The 19,983-nt window shown below is 44.1% G+C and overlaps 2 protein-coding genes across 3 annotated transcripts in view; one reads left to right on the forward strand and one right to left on the reverse strand.

Annotated features, from left to right (window-relative positions):
- Nucleotides 1–11,209, reverse strand: part of plppr2b (phospholipid phosphatase related 2b) — a 54,994-nt gene extending 43,785 nt beyond the window's left edge. The window contains exons 1-2 of the mRNA XM_071389357.1: nt 10,000–11,209; nt 5,558–5,685 (exon numbers count right to left, since the gene is read on the reverse strand). Of these exons, the coding sequence (XP_071245458.1) occupies nt 5,558–5,629 (72 nt within the window). The 5' untranslated portion in view covers nt 5,630–5,685; nt 10,000–11,209. The remainder of the gene's footprint in view (nt 1–5,557; nt 5,686–9,999) is intronic.
- A 2,375-nt stretch (nt 11,210–13,584) lies between these two features.
- The window catches only part of palm3 (paralemmin 3), a 30,337-nt gene continuing 23,938 nt past the window's right edge, over nt 13,585–19,983 (forward strand). Inside the window, exon 1 of one of the 2 annotated variants that reach the window (XM_071389361.1) lies at nt 13,585–13,605. The gene's annotated coding sequence lies outside the window, so the exon portion shown is untranslated. Of the gene's footprint in view, nt 13,606–14,044; nt 14,605–19,983 lie in introns of those variants that run through there. The other variant, XM_071389360.1, reaches the window with a different exon arrangement.

Consider the following 19,983-nt stretch of genomic DNA (forward strand, 5'->3'; position numbering starts at 1 on the left):
CCTTCGACTCAATTTGGCATGAGGGTCTGCTATACAAATTGATGGAAAGTGGTGTTGGGGGTAAAACATACGACATCATAAAATCCATGTACACAAACAACAAGTGTGCGGTTAAAATTGGCAAAAAACACACACATTTCTTCACACAGGGTCGTGGGGTGAGACAGGGATGCAGCTTAAGCCCCACCCTCTTCAACATATATATCAACGAATTGGCGCGGGCACTAGAACAGTCTGCAGCACCCGGTCTCACCCTACTAGAATCCGAAGTCAAATGTCTACTGTTTGCTGATGATCTGGTGCTTCTGTCACCAACCAAGGAGGGCCTACAGCAGCACCTAGATCTTCTGCACAGATTCTGTCAGACCTGGGCCCTGACAGTAAATCTCAGTAAGACCAAAATAATGGTGTTCCAAAAAAGGTCCAGTCGCCAGGACCACAAATTCCATCTAGACACCGTTGCCCTAGAGCACACAAAAAACTATACATACCTCGGCCTAAACATCAGCACCACAGGTAGCTTCCACAGAGCTGTGAACGATCTGAGAGACAAGGCAAGAAGGGCATTCTATGCCATCAAAAGGAACATAAATTTCAACATACCAATTAGGATCTGGCTAAAAATACTTGAATCAGTCATAGAGCCCATTGCCCTTTATGGTTGTGAGGTCTGGGGTCCGCTCACCAACCAAGATTTCACAAAATGGGACAAACACCAAATTGAGACTCTGCATGCAGAATTCTGCAAAAATATCCTCCGTGTACAACGTAGAACACCAAATAATGCATGCAGAGCAGAATTAGGCCGATACCCACTAATTATCAAAATCCAGAAAAGAGCCGTTAAATTCTACAACCACCTAAAAGGAAGCGATTCCCAAACCTTCCATAACAAAGCCATCACCTACAGAGAGATGAACCTGGAGAAGAGTCCCCTAAGCAAGCTGGTCCTAGGGCTCTGTTCACAAACACAAACACACCCCACAGAGCCCCAGGACAACAGCACAATTAGACCCAACCAAATCATGAGAAAACAAAAAGATAATTACTTGACACATTGGAAAGAATTAACAAAAAAACAGAGCAAACTAGAATGCTATTTGGCCCTAAACAGAGAGTATACAGTGGCAGAATACCTGACCACTGTGACTGACCCAAACTTAAGGAAAGCTTTGACTATGTACAGACTCAGTGAGCATAGCCTTGCTATTGAGAAAGGCCGCCGTAGGCAGACATGGCTCTCAAGAGAAGACAGGCTATGTGTTCACTGCCCACAAAATGAGGTGGAAACTGAGCTGCACTTCCTAACCTCCTGCCCAATGTATGACCATATTAGAGAGACATATTTCCCTCAGATTACACAGATCCACAAAGAATTCGAAAACAAATCCAATTTTGATAAACTCCCATATCTACTGGGTGAAATTCCACAGTGTGCCATCACAGCAGCAAGATTTGTGACCTGTTGCCACAAGAAAAGGGCAACCAGTGAAGAACAAACACCATTGTAAATACAACCCATATTTATGTTTATTTATTTTAACTTGTGTGCTTTAACCATTTGTACATTGTTACAACACTGCATATATATAATATGACATTTGTCATGTCTTTATTGTTTTGAAACTTCTGTATGTGTAATGTTTACTGTTCATTTTTATTGTTTATTTCACTTTTGTATATTATCTACCTCACTTGCTTTGGCAATGTTAACACATGTTTCCCATGCCAATAAAGCCCCTTGAATTGAATTGAAATTGAGAGAGAGAGGGAGGGAGAGAGAGAGAGAGAGAGAGAGAGAGGGAGAGACAGAGTGGGAGAGAGAGAGGGAGAGAGACTCTGCATGCAGAATTCTGCAAAAATATCCTCCGTGTACAACGTAGAACACCAAATAATGCATGCAGAGCAGAATTAGGCCGATACCCACTAATTATCAAAATCCAGAAAAGAGCCGTTAAATTCTACAACCACCTAAAAGGAAGCGATTCCCAAACCTTCCATAACAAAGCCATCACCTACAGAGAGATGAACCTGGAGAAGAGTCCCCTAAGCAAGCTGGTCCTAGGGCTCTGTTCACAAACACAAACACACCCCACAGAGCCCCAGGACAACAGCACAATTAGACCCAACCAAATCATGAGAAAACAAAAAGATAATTACTTGACACATTGGAAAGAATTAACAAAAAAACAGAGCAAACTAGAATGCTATTTGGCCCTAAACAGAGAGTACACAGTGGCAGAATACCTGACCACTGTGACTGACCCAAACTTAAGGAAAGCTTTGACTATGTACAGACTCAGTGAGCATAGCCTTGCTATTGAGAAAGGCCGCCGTAGGCAGACATGGCTCTCAAGAGAAGACAGGCTATGTGCACACTGCCCACAAAATGAGGTGGAAACTGAGCTGCACTTCCTAACCTCCTGCCCAATGTATGACCATATTAGAGAGACATATTTCCCTCAGATTACACAGATCCACAAAGAATTCAAAAACAAATCCAATTTTGATAAACTCCCATATCTACTGGGTGAAATTCCACAGTGTGCCATCACAGCAGCAAGATTTGTGACCTGTTGCCACAAGAAAAGGGCAACCAGTGAAGAACAAACACCACTGTAAATACAACCCATATTTATGTTTATTTATTTTAACTTGTGTGCTTTAACCATTTGTACATTGTTACAACACTGCATATATATAATATGACATTTGTAATGTCTTTATTGTTTTGAAACTTCTGTATGTGTAATGTTTACTGTTCATTTTTATTGTTTATTTGACTTTTGTATATTACCTACCTCACTTGCTTTGGCAATGTTAACACATGTTTCCCATGCCAATAAAGCCCCTTGAATTGAATTGAATTGAATTGAGAGAGAGGGAGAGAGAAAGGGAGAGAGAGAGGGAGAGAGAGAGGGAGAGAAGAGACAGAGAGCGAGAGAGAGAGAGAGAGAAGAGACAGAGAGCGAGACAGAGAGAGAGAGAGAGAGAGAGAGAGAGAGAGAGAGAGAGAGAGAGAGAGAGAGAGAGAGAGAGAGAGAGAGAGAGAGAGAGAGAGAGAGAGAGAGAGAGAGAGAGAGTATAATATCTACCTCACTTGCTTTGGCAATGTTAACACATGTTTCCCATGCCAATAAAGCCCCTTGAATTGAATTGAATTGAGAGAGAGAGAGAGAGAGAGAGAGAGAGAGAGAGAGAGAGAGAGAGAGAGAGAGAGAGAGAGAGAGAGAGAGAGAGAGAGAGAGAGAGAGAGAGAGAGAGAGAGAGAGAGAGAGAGAGAGAGAGAGAGAGAGAGAGAGAGAGAGAGAGAGAGAGAGAGAGAGAGAGAGAGAGATAAAGAGAAGAGAGGCGGAAGAAAGGAGAGCGTCAGCCCGTTTGTTTTAGAGAATAGAGTGTAATGAGATGCTAATGTAACAACAGAAGACTGGATGCCCTCTGGGGTGCTGTACAGTAGCAGGCCGTTTACTCTCCCACTCACTTCCACCGACAGACGAGAGAAGAAGGAGAGGAGGGATGGAGAAAGAGAGGAGAGGGGACCCTGGAGGAGTGTTGGAGAGAGGGATGAGTGTTGGAGGAGTGTAAAAATAGCTGGATGGCTTGGTTGTAGGAGTGGAGGAGTATGGTTGAAGAAAGGAGGGCTAAAGGAGGCCAAAGGAGGCTCAGGTCAAAAGTAGTGCGCTATAAAGGGAATAGGGTGCCATTTGGGACACAGCCTGAGTGTGTCGGGTAGAGAATGGTATAATGTGTGTAGGAGGCGAATGCCCCAGAGATGTACTACTGTTTTCTCCGACTACAGTGGTACAAACACACATTAAACTCCAGCTCTAATGACACCCCATTGGGGTATGCTCGACCAGAGCACTGTGGGCCCTATAGGGAATAGCGTGCCATTCAGGAACGTAGCCTGCATGTCTAGTGGCTGAGCTCAAATTCGGACTCAACCGCTAATACGCTGCAAACTGCATTTTTGTTTACTGCTGTTTCTCCGACAGTCTGCGGCTGTACAAAAACACACTATTATGAAGTCCACTCTCCAACTCTCCGAACACCCTGGGATATAGCTACATCGATCCCAACCATTAACCCTATGTGGTACCATAACTAACTGCTAGCCCTAAAATGTCTCTGATTTGAACAAAAACACATTCAACTGTCATAACCCAGGTGTAACGGACTTGGCTGATTTGGCTCCCACCAAGGCTCGAACCCAGGACCTCTGCTTTGCACACGTGACCACACTCCCGGAGCGTCTTACCAGTCAGCGCCACCGAAAAATGTACCATTTGTTACTGCAAGTGAGGACATTTCACACATCCCCATGTGCTACACATGAGATATACAGTGGCTAGTTACATCTGATACCTAAACTGAATTCTACACTGTACTGAGGTGAACCCTGCTTACTGTCTAACTTGATAGCCCTACAGTTTCTCTCACTGCAGTTGAACAAAAACACATTTGTCCACTCCAACTGTCATAACACCCCACGGGATATATACAGTTGTCTTGTGGCTAAACTCAAAATATACCTCTTACCCTAAACTGTAGCTACTAATGTTAGCCCTGCTATTAAAACCCCATGAAATATATAGTCCACTGTATAGCTAACGACTAAAATCAACTTCTAACCCTATGATAATGCTAAAACACAGCTGGTGTGCACGCGGAGCGGAGCATGGTCTCAGTAACGTGTTAGATATACTGTAAAGCTTATGGCAAAAATCTCCCTCTTACCTCATGATATTGCTAAAACTGCTAACTCTGCTAACCCACTACGCTAGCCCTTGTTGCAGGCTCTATGGGCAGTGGGCACAGCATTAGCAATAGCGTAGAGTGCTAGCGGCTGAGCGGGCTAATTGCATTTCCTTGTGTTAATTAGGCCGATTAATTAGGAAATACATGTGAGGGTTTATAGAATATAGAGGGACCTGAGATGGAGAGGAGGTAGAGGAGGGAGGGGAGGCGAGGACAAGAAGAAGGGAGAGGAGATGGGGGGATGAGAGGAGGGAGAGGAGCGGAGGAGAGGAGGAGAGGGGGGATGAGAGGAGAGGAGGGAGGGGGGATGCGAGTAGAGGAGGGAGAAAGGGATCAGAGGAGAGGAGAGGAGAGGAGAGGAGAGGAGAGGAGAGGAGGGAGAGGAGAGAAAAGGAGAGGAGAAGAAGGGAGATGAGAGGAGCTGAGGAGAGGAGGAAGAGGGGTGGATGAGAGGAGAGGAGGGAGAGGAGAGGAGGAAGAGGGGTGGATGAGAGGAGAGGAGGGAGAGGAGCGGAGGAGAGGAGGGAGAGGGGGGATGAGAGGAGAGGAAAGGAGAGGAAAAGAGACAAGAAGAGAGGAGAGGGGGGATGAGAGGAGGGCAGCGGAGGAGAGGAGGGAGAGGGGGGATGAGGGGAGGGGAGGGGAGGGGAGGAAGTACAGACAGAGCAATGAACAAAGAGGTCTCTGCACTGAGGCCATGTTCGAATATGTAGGATTGGATTTATTGTGTGTTGAAAGGGGACAAGGGAAAGGGTGATTGAAATATTGGAAATGATTGGTCAATATGCTGCCCACTCACCTCCACTAGCAGGAAGCAGGGTACGATGTAGGTGCTGGTCTTCTGTAGGCCTCTGTCTCCTATATTCCTCATTGTGCCTTCTTCCTGGTTTCTCTTTTGTTTCTCTTCTGTTAGCTGGACTGATGCACCTGTAGAATCATAACCTTTAGCAACAGCCACAGAAAAGTATTGCTGTGCCAAATTGCTCCAGTTTAGTCCATTACGGAACCATTTTGAGTTCTTAAAAACACACACACACACGCACGCACGCACACACACACACACACACACACACACACACACACACACACACACACACACACACACACACACACACACACACACACACACACACACACACACACACACACACACACACACACACACACACACGCACGCACGCACAAATATGGTTCCATTTGGGACGCAGACACAGTTTTCAGACACGGTCAGTCAGACCCAGTCAGTCAGATGCAGTTTTCAGACACAGTCAGTCAGTCAGACACAGTCAGTCAGTCAGACACAGTTTTCAGACACGGTCAGTCAGACACAGTTTTCAGACACGGTCAGTCAGACACAGTTTTCAGACACAGTCAGTCAGACACAGTTTTCAGACACGGTCAGTCAGACACAGTTTTCAGACACAGTCAGTCAGACTCAGTCAGTCAGATGCAGTTTTCAGACACAGTCAGTCAGTCAGACACAGTCAGTCAGACACAGTTTTCAGACACGGTCAGTCAGACACAGTTTTCAGACACAGTCAGTCAGACCCAGTCAGTCAGATGCAGTTTTCAGACACAGTCAGTCAGTCAGACACAGTCAGTCAGTCAGACACAGTTTTCAGACACGGTCAGTCAGACACAGTTTTCAGACACGGTCAGTCAGACACAGTTTTCAGACACAGTCAGTCAGACCCAGTCAGTCAGATGCAGTTTTCAGACACAGTCAGTCAGTCAGACACAGTCAGTCAGTCAGACACAGTTTTCAGACACGGTCAGTCAGACACAGTTTTCAGACACGGTCAGTCAGACACAGTTTTCAGACACAGTCAGTCAGACCCAGTCAGTCAGATGCAGTTTTCAGACACAGTCAGTCAGTCAGACACAGTCAGTCAGTCAGACACAGTTTTCAGACACAGTCAGTCAGACACAGTTTTCAGACACAGTCAGTCAGACACAGTTTTCAGACAGTCAGTCAGATACAGTTTTCAGACACAGTCAGTCAGACACAGTCAGTCAGACACAGTTTTCAGATACAGTTTTCAGACACAGTCAGTCAGACACAGTTTTCAGACACAGTTTTCAGACACAGTCAGTCAGATGCAGTTTTCAGACACGGTCGGTCAGACACAGTCAGTCAGACAGACACGGTCAGTCAGACACAGTCAGACACAGTCAGTCAGATACAGTGTTCAGACAGTCAGTCAAACACAGTCAGATACAGTTTTCAGACACGGTCAGTCAGACTCGGTCAGTCAGACACAGTCAGTCAGACACAGTCAGTCAGTCAGACACAGTTTTCAGACACAGTCAGTCAGACACAGTTTTCAGACATGGTCAGTCAGACACAGTTTTCAGACACAGTCAGTCAGACCCAGTCAGTCAGATGCAGTTTTCAGACACAGTCAGTCAGTCAGACACAGTCAGTCAGTCAGACACAGTTTTCAGACACGGTCAGTCAGACACAGTTTTCAGACACGGTCAGTCAGACACAGTTTTCAGACACAGTCAGTCAGACCCAGTCAGTCAGATGCAGTTTTCAGACACAGTCAGTCAGTCAGACACAGTCAGTCAGACACAGTTTTCAGACACAGTCAGTCAGACACAGTTTTCAGATACAGTCAGATACATTTTTCAGACACAGTCAGTCAGACACAGTTTTCAGACACAGTCAGTCAGACACAGTTTTCAGACACAGTCAGATACATTTTTCAGACACAGTCAGTCAAACACAGTTTTCAGACACAGTCAATAAGACACAGTTTTCAGACACAGTCAGTCAGATACAGTTTTCAGACACAGTCAGTCAGACACAGTTTTCAGACACAGTTTTCAGACACAGTCAGTCAGACACAGTTTTCAGACACAGTCAGTCAGACACCGTTTTCAGACAGTCAGTCAGATACAGTTTTCAGACACAGTCAGTCAGACACAGTCAGTCAGACACAGTTTTCAGATACAGTTTTCAGACACAGTCAGTCAGACACAGTTTTCAGACACAGTTTTCAGACACAGTCAGTCAGATGCAGTTTTCAGACACGGTCAGTCAGACACAGTCAGTCAGACAGACACGGTCAGTCAGACACAGTCAGTCAGATACAGTTTTCAGACAGTCAGTCAAACACAGTCAGATACAGTTTTCAGACACGGTCAGTCAGACACGGTCAGTCAGACACAGTCAGTCAGACATAGTCAGTCAGACACAGTTAGTCAGACACAGTCAGATACAGTTTTCAGACACAGTCAATCAGACACAGTCAGATACAGTTTTCAGACACAGTCAGTCAGACACAGTCAGTCAGACACAGCATGGGAATAAGATATACATAAGAGAGACAGGGAAAGACGGTTAAAAAGAGATGAATGAAAGAGAGAGATTTAACATTGAACAACAACAATCCCAAATTGAAGTCAACCCAGGGATCCCCCACAGGACAGCTAAAGAAAAGAGAACATATACTACAGAACGGCATTAGATAAGAAGGCTTCCTTCCACCTACCTACAAGCAGATACCCATGGGGAAAGAACTGTAGGCTCCAGGGACTATGGATACTATTCCATCAAAGTCAAAAGAACATTTCTCACCACGCAGCAGCAAAAAAGCCTGTCTGAGTTGATTTGCAGTTGAAGTGTTTGATTCACACAGTCAATATTATTCTGGGTAGTGCATAAACCCCAAATATGAATTCCGATACAGAGCGAGAATAATGCATTTTTTACTTAAAAAGCAGTTTCAAGGTTTGATTGACAGCCGTTAGTCCCTTCTGTATACTCTTCTTAGAAAGCCTCCTTTGGCTCACCCTTTCCTCGCCTATGTCCCAAATGGCACCCTATTCCCTGCATAGTGCACTACTTAGGGAATGGGGTGCCATTTGGGACGTGGCCCTGATCTCATGCCTTTCTGAACAGAATCCTGAATTGAGATACACTACCGTTCAAAAGTTTGGGGTCACTTTAAAATAACATCTGCTGATGCTCCAGATACTCAACTAGTCTAAAGAAGGCCAGTTTTATTGCTTCTTTAAATCAGAACAACAGTTTTCAGCTGCGCTAACATGATTGCAAAAGGGTTTTCTAATGATCAATTAGCCTTTTAAAATTATAAACTTGGATTAGCTAACACAACGTGCCATTGGAACACAGGAGTGATGGTTACTGATAATGGGCCTCTGTACGCCTATGTAGATATTCCATAAAAAATCTGCCGTTTCCAGCTCCAATAGTTATTTACAACATTAACAATGTCTACACTGTAGTTCTGATCAATTTGATGTTATTTTAATGGACAAGAAAATTGCTTTTCTTTCAAAAATAAGGACATTTCTAAGTGACCCCAAACTGTTGAATGGTAGTGTAAGTGCGGCTGACTCCTGTTTAAACTTTGCATAATAAATCATTATTCAATCAATCAATCATTGATAGCAATGGGGAGACTTGCACACAGAAGTCACACACTCTAGTATTTTAATGGCTTGATGTCTAAGTGGACATTCATCAGTAGCCTAGTGTCTGAGAGCTTGTTCAGACATACATTATTACACACACATCAGAGTGGTTAAAGTCCTCTGTGTTTAACTACATGTATTATTGAGTTATGGCTCATATACTGAACTGGTCTTCACCCAGCTCAGTCATCCCTCCTTTTTTCTCTTCATCTTCCTCTGTCTCTCTCTGTCTCGCTCTCTCTCAATACATCATCTGTCTGTGTCTCTGTCATCATCTGTGTTCCATCTCATACCACTGCAGTATTGTCATGACACCCCAAAACCCTGCCTCACACACTACCACACACCTCCTCTCTCACTACCCACACACAGCTACACACACTCCCACATACAGCGACACACAGTCCCACACACTTACACACACTCACCCACCCACACGACTGATACGCTACTTTTTCTCCCTGACAATCCAGCAGATGTGTGTGTGTGTGCGAGAGAAAGTGTGCATGTATTTGCTTTTATAATGTGTGTGTGTGTGTGTGTGTGTGTGTTGAATGGTATTGGCTGTGGCGCCAGGGGAGTAGGACATTAAGACAGCTCTGCATGTAGCACTACAGGTTCATCCATGTGGGTCAGGAGAGACGGAGACTGAGATGTCTCTGCTACTGCACTCATCATCCTATCTATGGCTTTCACACACACACACACACACACACACACACACACACACACACACACACACACACACACACACTTCTAATACTGTCTTTTATCAAAGAAAATAAAATCTGGACTTACCACAAATTGTGCAGAGAAGTAGTGATGATGAAGTGTTGCTAGACAGTAGCCACAGCCTCTGCCTTTGACAGAGAAGAACTGGAGTATTTTACAACCCGCTGAAGGCTCCCATCCTGCTGTCTTCTGTCTGTGTTTGTTTTATCTGCTCCGAGTCTTCAGTCAAAGTAGACCGCCCGCACTTTCACTGCTGCTTTCTCTAGTAAGCCAGCGCTACAGTCACAGAGAGAGAGTGAAAGAGAGAGAGAGAGAGAGAGAGAGAGAGAGAGAGAGAGAGAGAGAGAGAGAGAGAGAGAGAGAGAGAGAGAGAGAGAGAGAGAGAGAGAGAGAGAAAGAGGGAGAGAGATAGTGTGTTTGTCTGCTAGAGTGTGTGTTAATGTGTGTGTGTATAGATTCACAGTATAGCACAAGCATCACAGTCTATCTATATGCACTGGGCAACATGCAGTCGCTACGCTACTTTGCTAATCTTCCATGGACGGACGAAGCTAATTAATGAATCCGTACGGCTTGAGGGCTTCAATAGAGAGAGAAAGAACTAGAGAGGCTGGGAGAGAGAGAGAGTGGAGGATGCGAGGAGTGAGAGAGATAATTAGAGTGAACGAAGGCGAGAGAATGGAGAAGAGAGAGGAGATGAGAGAGAGAGTGAAGGAGAGTGAGAGTGAAAGAGTCGGAAGACGAAGGAATGAGAGCATGAGACCGCGGGAGAAGAGAGAACGCAGGGAGCGGAGTAGAGAGGGAGAGGGAGAGAATGAGTGAGAGAGAGAGAGAGAGAGAGAGAGAGAGAGAGAGAGAGAGAGAGAGAGAGAGAGAGAGAGAGAGAGAGAGAGAGAGTGTGTGTGTGTGTCAGCGGTATAGGAATAACGGCTGAATGATAGGCTAGTCTACACTCTTAGCGAAAATGGTTCCAAAAGGGTTCTTCAGCTGTCCACATAGGAGAACCCTTTTTGGTTCCAGGTACAACCCTTTTGGGTTCCACGTAGAGCCCAACGTGGAAAGGGTTCTACATAGAACCCAAAAGGGTTCTTCTTGGAACCAAAAGGGTTTTACCAGGAACCAAAAAGGGGTTTTCAAAGGGTTCACCAATGAGGACAGCCGAGGAACCCTTTTAGGTTGTAGATGGTTTGTAGTTGTTTTCTATGATTGTATGCACAGGCAGCATACCTTTAGAACTCAACCCCAGGAAAGCACTTTCATACATGAGAAAGCTACGCCCATGGCTGTGTGTGTGTGTGTGTGTGTGTGTGTGTGTGTGTGTGTGTGTGTGTGTGTGTGTGTGTGTGTGTGTGTGTGTGTGTGTGTGTGTGTGTGTGTGTGTGTGTGTGTGTGTGTGTGTGTGTGTGTGTGTGTGTGTGTGTGTGTGTGTGTGTGTGTGTGTGTGTGTGTGTGTGTGTGTATAAACGCGTGGGCTCAGGTGAGTGCCTCAGAATGACGGGATTAATGATGCATCACCAAGTAGAAAAGTGGGGCGTTTCAGACACACACACACACACACACACACACACACACACACACACACACACACACACACACACACACACACACACACACACACACACACACACACACACACACACACACACACACCTGTGCACCAGGCCCTATATGGGTCAGGGGCCCTCAGGTGCTAGGCACCAGCAGCCTCAGGCGGTGTGTGTGTGTGTGTGTGTGTGTGTGTGTGTGTGTGTGTGTGTGTGTGTGTGTGTGTGTGTGTGTGTGTGTGTGTGTGTGTGTGTGTGTGTGTGTGTGTGTGTGTGTGTGTGTGTGTGTGTGTGTGTGTGTGTGTGTGTGTGTGTGTGTGTGTGTGTGTGTGTGTGGACATGTTTAACTAGAATAGTAAACTTACAAAAATTTGACCAACTGGGGATATTTTGTTGGTCCCCACAAGGTCAAATGCTATTTCTAAGTGGTTCAGGGTTAAGGTTAGAATTAGTGTTAGATCTAGGTTAGGGTTAGGAGCTAGGGTTAGGTTTAGGGTTAAGTTTTTTTTGTTAAGGTTAGGGTTGAGGTTAGGGTTAAGGTTAGGGTAAGAGTACGGGTTAGGGTGAATAGGATTTTGAACAGGGCTGAATTGTGTGTCCCCACAAGGTTAGCTGTACAAGACTGTGTGTGTGTGTGTGTGTGTGTGTGTGTGTGTGTGTGTGTGTGTGTGTGTGTGTGTGTGTGTGTGTGTGTGTGTGTGTGTGTGTGTGTGTGTGTGTGTGTGTGTGTGTGTGTGTGTGTGCGTGCGTGCGTGCGTGCGTGCGTGCGTGCGTGCGTGCGTGCGTGCGTGCGTGCGTGCGTGCGTGCGTGCGTGCGTGCGTGACCAGCCTGGATGTGGTATGACTTGCATCATGCTGCTGGATGTGCCTGTTACTCCACGAACAGTTCTGTACATACTGTACTAGTTTACCATAATGAACAACTATTGAATATTTCACATAGCTACAGACCAGGGGTATGAAAAGCAAGGCCTTCAGGTCTGTGGTGGGGCTGGTTGTCTTTTCTCCCTGGTAGTTCATTGATTAGTAATGTCACTGATTGGTCCAAAGAGTCAATCCCCTGGTGTCCCCCAGGTCTGAATCAGTCCCTGATTGGAGGGGAAGGATGACACCTTGAGGCCTGCATTTCAATAAGCCTGTTGGAGAGGGTGGATAGGATATATCATGTAAACATGCCTTCAACACAATATGTCCAGTGCATAGACCTGGCAAAGGGAGAGAGTTAGTTCCCTTGTGACTGATTGTTAAAAGCATCAAAAACATTTTTTTGTGTGTAGTTCCCATGGAAACACAGCATCCCATTCCCATGATAAGGAGTGACATTCATTGAGGCACGCACACATGTACACACGTACACCCACACACAGTATGGGGGAGAGGGACATTGGCTGGGACTGTACTGCATCAACCCCAGATGATTTTAATGAGGTCTAAAGGAAGAGGTTTCAACAATACACCACCTGGCCAAGAGAGTAACAGTAGTTATTCATATCTTTACTGCAGTCTCTAACGGGGCCACTCTCAAAGGACAAATAGTATAAAGTACTTTCTCACTACTTTGCAGATATGCGTTTTTCAATCATATGATGTAAAATATTATGATGCATAAGTTTTTACCTGCCTGAGCCATTATGATAATATGTGAGCTCAAGCGCAGATGCCAAGTCATGCATATTAACATAGTATTAATAAGTGTCAAAGTCATGCATATTAACATAGTATTAAGAGTCAAAGTCATGCATATTAACATAGTATTAAGAGTCAAAGTCATGCATATTAACATAGTATTAAGAGTCAAAGTCATGCATAGTATGAATAAGAGTCAAAGGAGTAAAAGTGGAATACAAGGATAAATCAGGGACAGTAGCAAGCTCAATAGACAGGTACACTGTGGAGACTAAAGTAGAGCATGAGACAACGACTAACATACAGTCTCTTGCCTTGTGCACGCACACGTGGGGGCATGTACGCAGGCACAGGCACACACATGCAATGCGCGTACGTGCGCATGACCGCGCACACACACTGTTGGAAGGGACATGACTAATACAGTGTTTGGCTCTCAATGTGAAGAACTCCTACGGTTTCCTTTTTTTAAATTCAGGAATCAAAACTAGGGCGATTCAGGGTACGTGTTATTGTGCCCATGTGTGTGTGTTTGCGAGAGTCCATTTTATGGATTACAGTCAAGGATATTATGTTTAAATTGCTTGGGAGTTAGTTTGGACATAATTATTCAGATCGGAATATGGAGCAATGAAATATATATGTAATCTGTAATTTACGGGGACGAGAATATTTCCCACATCTCCCGACGTTAAAATAGTAATGCCACTGTTGCTCTGGGTGCATTTAGCCCATATTCCAATATCACGCTTGTATAATGAGAACATATGAGGAGGATATTGGGATGGAGCAGGCTACTACTGCTCCCTTCTAGATGCGCTACTATTAAACTATTTACTCTTTGTTTGTCGATAACTTTTGTGTTGTTCACATTGCCCATTCTCCATTTCACCTCACATAATAACATATTGTCAGTTGTGTTACCTGTTGCTCCCTGGTTTCAGTGTCTATGGTTGCTCCTGTGGTATGGGAAGTCCACGTCTCACTACCTACAGTTGGTACATACGAACTACACACAACTATCCCTATGTGCTGCCTTCTAAAAAGAGGGTTGGCCACCCAGCACAGAACATGAGTCAGGTAACTGTAACAGAACGTTGCCTCTGAGCTCCGGTGAATTTTGGACACGCATCGATTCGGTTTGGGAGGCAGGGAGTGACAAACATATTTCTCTGAAAGGGATTTTGCTGTACTCCCATGTCTATTTTAAAAACCTTATAGACGTTTTAAGTTTCACGTTTTCGTGTGTCTGCTGCACTGATGTGACGAGTTTTGCGTTTCAAAAGCGGATACAACGCTCAGGTGTTTGTTTTTCATAGGTGGATTTTCTGCCTTTTAAAAAAATTATTCCTAAGTAGAGCAGCGACAGGAGGTTTTCCCCTGCGGTATATTTCTTTATTGCAATACTCTTTTTTACCACGTCAGTTTTTTCTTTCTTTCGTTTTTAAATATTTAATTTGCAACCACCGACAACGCCGAGTGGCCACGTTGGAACAAACAGGTAAGTGTCTGCAATAATATTATTAGCCAACACCTTTCGATTTCAACGTTTCTTTGCCTTTGTTTTCTACTGAATTTGAAAGTTAGAAAAGTTAGTAAACGTCCTTGGGTTGACACCTTTTGAACTCGTGCCAACTCGTGCTAAAAATGTGATCCTTGTGCGCAAGCAACGACAGGCCTGGCTGCAAGCTGATGATTTGCAACGTGCTTGACCTCTGTAAACCATTAAGCCACACATTCACTAAATAATTATAGAATCATAGTTACATTTGGTCCCATCTTATTTGTTGATATATTCATTCATCAGCTTAGAAATTAACTTGACAGTGAGTGTGGAAAGTCACAAAGAGGCCTCAGAAAAAAAACATTTGGAAGGAGAGGTTATAGAATGTTGCCAAAATGATGTTGAGCTTTTCCATATCAATTCGAGTTATTTCACAGATCTCCCACATTTCTAGAGGGTACATTCAGAAATCACGATACACTTGAATGGAGTATTTAAATACAGAGAACATAATATACCTCAAAGGGACGGCTAAATGTAGCTCATTATAACCTAGTTAATTAATGCGTTCTGGGATGACGGAACATATTGGGCCAGCTTTCTATCGCGGAGACTAGAGCATGGTAATAGTGCCTAGCTGCTGTTGCACCACCTACACACACCACCAATATTGTACACACAACAACATAGCTGACACGCTAAACTATTACCCGTCTAAGAGAATCCCTTGGCTCACACTGATTATATATACTGCGAAAAAGGGACTGTTAGACGTAGGAACTGACTTGCATAATATGTGAACACATACGGTATGTTCCTACTAGTGTGCTGAGACACATGGACTGTGTGTTATTTCTATATCTTCTTGCCCATGTGATGTTCAATGCACAGAGTTGCTCATCTAATCTGCTGCATTGTGAACTGCTGAGGTGACGTCATTATGTAGACCAAGCCTGGTCTCATTCTGAGAGAGAAGCCAGGGGCTTTAACCTGAGTCATCTAAAACCACCAGCACATAGATCTGCTTAGCTAGCACACAGAGACATGCACGTGGGGGGAAGGACCCCAGGTTACAGGTCTCCAGGGAGGTACTCTTTAAAGTCTTCCTTCGCTGAACCCCCTAGGCCCTAACTGTGTGTGTGCTAGCTCAACATAATTGAACCCCTGACTCATTTTGTTTCTAGGAAGTAGTATGGTGTTCAGTTCACTCTTTAAGTCCCTATAACCAGGGCATATTCATTACTGCACATTGTATCTTTCTGTTTTGCAACAGAAAATCAAAAAACAAATGTTTCTTAATGGACAAATTCAGTTAGTTACTCCCTGTTTCAGACGTTTTTCTTCCGTTTGGTATCTAGTGAACCATCCTGGTCTCAGAGCATTTTTGTATTATTCTGGACGTAAATTCGAAACACTTCATTTAGTCAGATGTTTCGTATGGTGTATGCGTTTGTGAATGTCATCATCTATATCGTATGGCTCCAGGTCATCTATAAGTCTTTGCTAGGTAAAGCCCCGCCTTATCTCAGCTCACTGGTCACCATAGCAACACCCACCCGTAGCACGTGCTCCAGCAGGTATATTTCACTGGTCATCCTCAAAGCCAACACTTACTTTGGCCGTCTTTCCTTCCAGTTTTCTGCTGCCAATGACTGGAACGAATTGCAAAAATCACTGAAGCTTGAGTCTAATATCTCCCTCTCCAACTTTAAGCATCAGCTGTCAGAGCAGCTTACCGATCACTGTACCTGTACATAGCCAATCTGTAAATAGCACACCCAACTACCTCATCCCCATATTGTTACTTATCCTCTTGCTCTTTTCCACCCCAGTATCTCTACTTGCACATCATCATCTGCACATCTATCACTCCAGTGTTAATGCTAAATTGTAATTATTTCGCCTCCATGGCCTATTTATTGCCTTACCTCCCTAATCTTTAACATTTGCACACACTGCACATAGATTTTTCTATTGTGTTATTGACTGTACGTTTGTTTATGTGTAACTTTGTGTTGTTGTTTTTGTCGCACTGCTTTGCTTTATCTTGGCCAGGTCGCAGTTGTAAATGAGAACTTGTTCTCAACTGGTCTACCTGGTTAAATAAAATATGTTACAAATTTATATTTGTGCAATATGTTACGAATTTGCTAAACGTATATGTTAAGAATTCCAATATGTTGTGGCTAATGTTAGCTAACTGGCTAACATTAGATAGGCTACGGGTTAGGGTTTAAAGCTAAAAAGTAGTAAGTAGGTAGGTTCACGAAATTGTGCTGAGGACAATAAAAGGCCACTCTAAATTGTGCAGTTGTCACACAACACAATGCCACAGATGTCCCAAGTTTTGAGGAAGTGTACAATTGTCATGCTGACTGCAGGAATGTCCACCAGAGCTGTTGCCAAAGCATTTTCTGTTAAATTCTCTACCATAAACTGCCTCCAACGTTGTTTTAGAAAACCAGCCTCACAACCACAGACCACGTGTATGGCGTCGTGTGGGCGTCGTGTGGGCACAGGTGCACCCCAGCACAAAGAGAATTTAACAGAAAATGCTTTGGCAACAGCTCTGGTGGACATTCCTGCAGTCAGCATGACAATTGTACACTTCCTCAAAACTTGGGACATCTGTGGCATTGTGTTGTGTGACAACTGCACAATTTAGAGGGGCCTTTTATTGTCCCCAGCACAAGGTGCACCTGTGCTATCCTCAGCACAAGGTGCAACTTTTGCTGACGGCAACGTTGTGAACAGAGTACCCCATGTTGGCGGTGGGGTTATGGTATGGTCAGGCATAAGCTATGGAAAATGAACACAATGACATTTTATTGATGACAATTTGAATGCACTGAGATACCGTGACGAGATTAGAAAAATAGAAGGGGGGCAAATACTTTTTCACAGCACTGTATGTATGTGTATATACTGGTGTATGTATGTGTATATACTGGTGTATGTGTGTGTATATACTGGTGTATGTATGTGTATATACTGGTGTATGTGTGTGTATATACTGGTGTATGTATGTGTATATACTGGTGTATGTGTGTGTATATACTGGTGTATGTGTGTGTATGTATGTGTATATACTGGTGTATGTATGTGTATATACTGGTGTATGTGTGTGTATATACTGGTGTATGTGTGTGTATATACTGGTGTATGTATGTGTATATACTGGTGTATGTGTGAGAGATTGGTGGGGGAGAGAGGAGGGGCGCAAAAGAAAGATGAAACTGTGAAGTAAGTGTAACCACATCAGTTGGATTTTTATCTCTGCTATCCTGCTGAAGAGAGCGAGTGTCACACTGACAAGACCGAGGGAGATAAAAACGGAGAGATAAATCATGGTGAAGGGAGAGCTGGAGTGATGAGATCTCTCTCTCCCCTGGGTGATGGATGACTAGTCTGCTGGAGGGAAATTTCTCACTGCCTCAAACACTGCCCTGCAGTGACTACGCTACCCCTCTTTCTCTCTGTTTCTCTCAGACACAATGTTCCCCTCTATTTAAATGTCTTTTTCTCTTTCTGTTTCTATATATGTCTCTTTTTCTCTACCTCTTTGTTTCCATTTTACTGTCTCTCTTCCAATTCCTCTATCGTTGTCTGTTTCTCTCTTCCAATTCCTCTATCGTTGTCTGTTTCTCTCTTTCATTCCTTCTCGCAGGTTCTGCTCACTTACATAACAGTTCCTGTAAATGACATTGACTAATTATTACCATTAGAAGTACTGTAGCAGAGATCCCATGCTCTCTACACTATAGTACATATACCTCCAGTGATCTGTCTCATCAGTCTGTGTGATGTCAGTGTGCTTTGTCTTTCATACCTGATCTTAGAGGCTCCCCAGGTGTTTGTGGTATGTGTAAGTGGGAATCTTTTTGTGTCTCCGTATTCTTTTCACCACACAACCGTTGTTTGTCAGTGTCTGGACTTTGTCCGGGAAGGTAGTGTGAACTGGAGAAGGTACAGTTTACATATTGTGTGTCTCCACTGTCTAGAATCATGTGACAGTGACCCGACAAAATAAAAAGTACTCTTTTGAAAAGTTTGCTTTCTCCTATACCCACAGTACAAACCCCTCCTCCACACCTGCTGGCAAGGCAACACTACAGACCACATAAAACACCAAGACAATTATGTGACACTTTAAATCATGTATTATTGATGTCGAGGTAATGGTCTGGGGGTGATAATATAAACAAGGAAATGGGGCCTATTCTGACATGATAAAGTCAGCTGTTTAGCTCTTAGTAATTACCTAGCCCTTCATCATAGCGAGCAACCCATGAAACTGGTGTGTGTGTGGGAGGGCAAGTCCAAGGTAACGGAATTACGCTGACTCAGGTTTTTCACTTTAAAATGTATGCCAAACAAAAACCAATGATTGCAAAGTTAAAGAAACCATACAGCTCTATGTACAAGGACTACTTTTAACAATTTCCACAGAAAGAAATACAAAAACACATTTACTTGAACAGTGCAGATGCACAATTTGGTAACAGAATTGCGGTTTGTGTGGTACAAACTGTAATTCTTTTACCAAACTTTGCACATTTTATCGTGGAATTGCCCAGTAGTAGTAGTTTTACCTGAGACCCTAGTTAAGGAAGCTATTCCAGGCACCTGATTTATGATGGGGAGAAGAGGCCAATTTAAGATTGTCACAATGTTTATCTAACCTTAACTGTCTTTGCTATCTAACAATGATAGTAGCCGTTGAGACTGCTTTTTACTGCAGTGTTTGTGTGTGTGTGTGAGCAGTGCTTACTCAGTGTAAGGTAGAGGAGCCTGGTTTGTGAATGAGGTTTTTGATCAATGGGCATTTCAGCTGCCCGCAGGTTGTCATGACGCCAAGAGGTTGCCATGGTGTGAAAGGGCTGACTTGTCTTATGGGTGTGGACTAACCTAAGCCTCCTTTTTGGCTTTGAGTCAGTGTCGTTGGTATGGTCTCTTGTCTACAATAGAATCATTCATTACATTGTACAACATTAGCTGATAGTTTGCTCATCGTGATAAGGACTCTTATTTTGGAGTCTCCTTTGAATACTATTTGCATGATCACCTACTGTTTGTTAGATATGTGCTCGCGTGGCCATGCACGCTTAATCTGTGCAAGCAGTGTTAAATACCAATGCAACTGCCATGTTAGGATGTCTGGGGGTGCAACCTGACGTCAGACATCGGTCTAATATATGGTATCTGTTTGCGTCAGGTTGCTTAGGCCACACCCACCACCCCGAGATGTTTGCTTAGGCCACACCCACCACCCCCGAGATGTTTGCTTAGGCCACACCCACCACCCCTGAGATGTTTGCTTAGGCCACACCCACCACCCCTGAGATGTTTGCTTAGGCCACACCCACCACCCCTGTG

This window comes from Salvelinus alpinus, chromosome 2, assembly GCF_045679555.1.
Source record: "Salvelinus alpinus chromosome 2, SLU_Salpinus.1, whole genome shotgun sequence".
In the NCBI taxonomy this organism is placed as follows: Eukaryota; Metazoa; Chordata; class Actinopteri; order Salmoniformes; family Salmonidae; genus Salvelinus; species Salvelinus alpinus.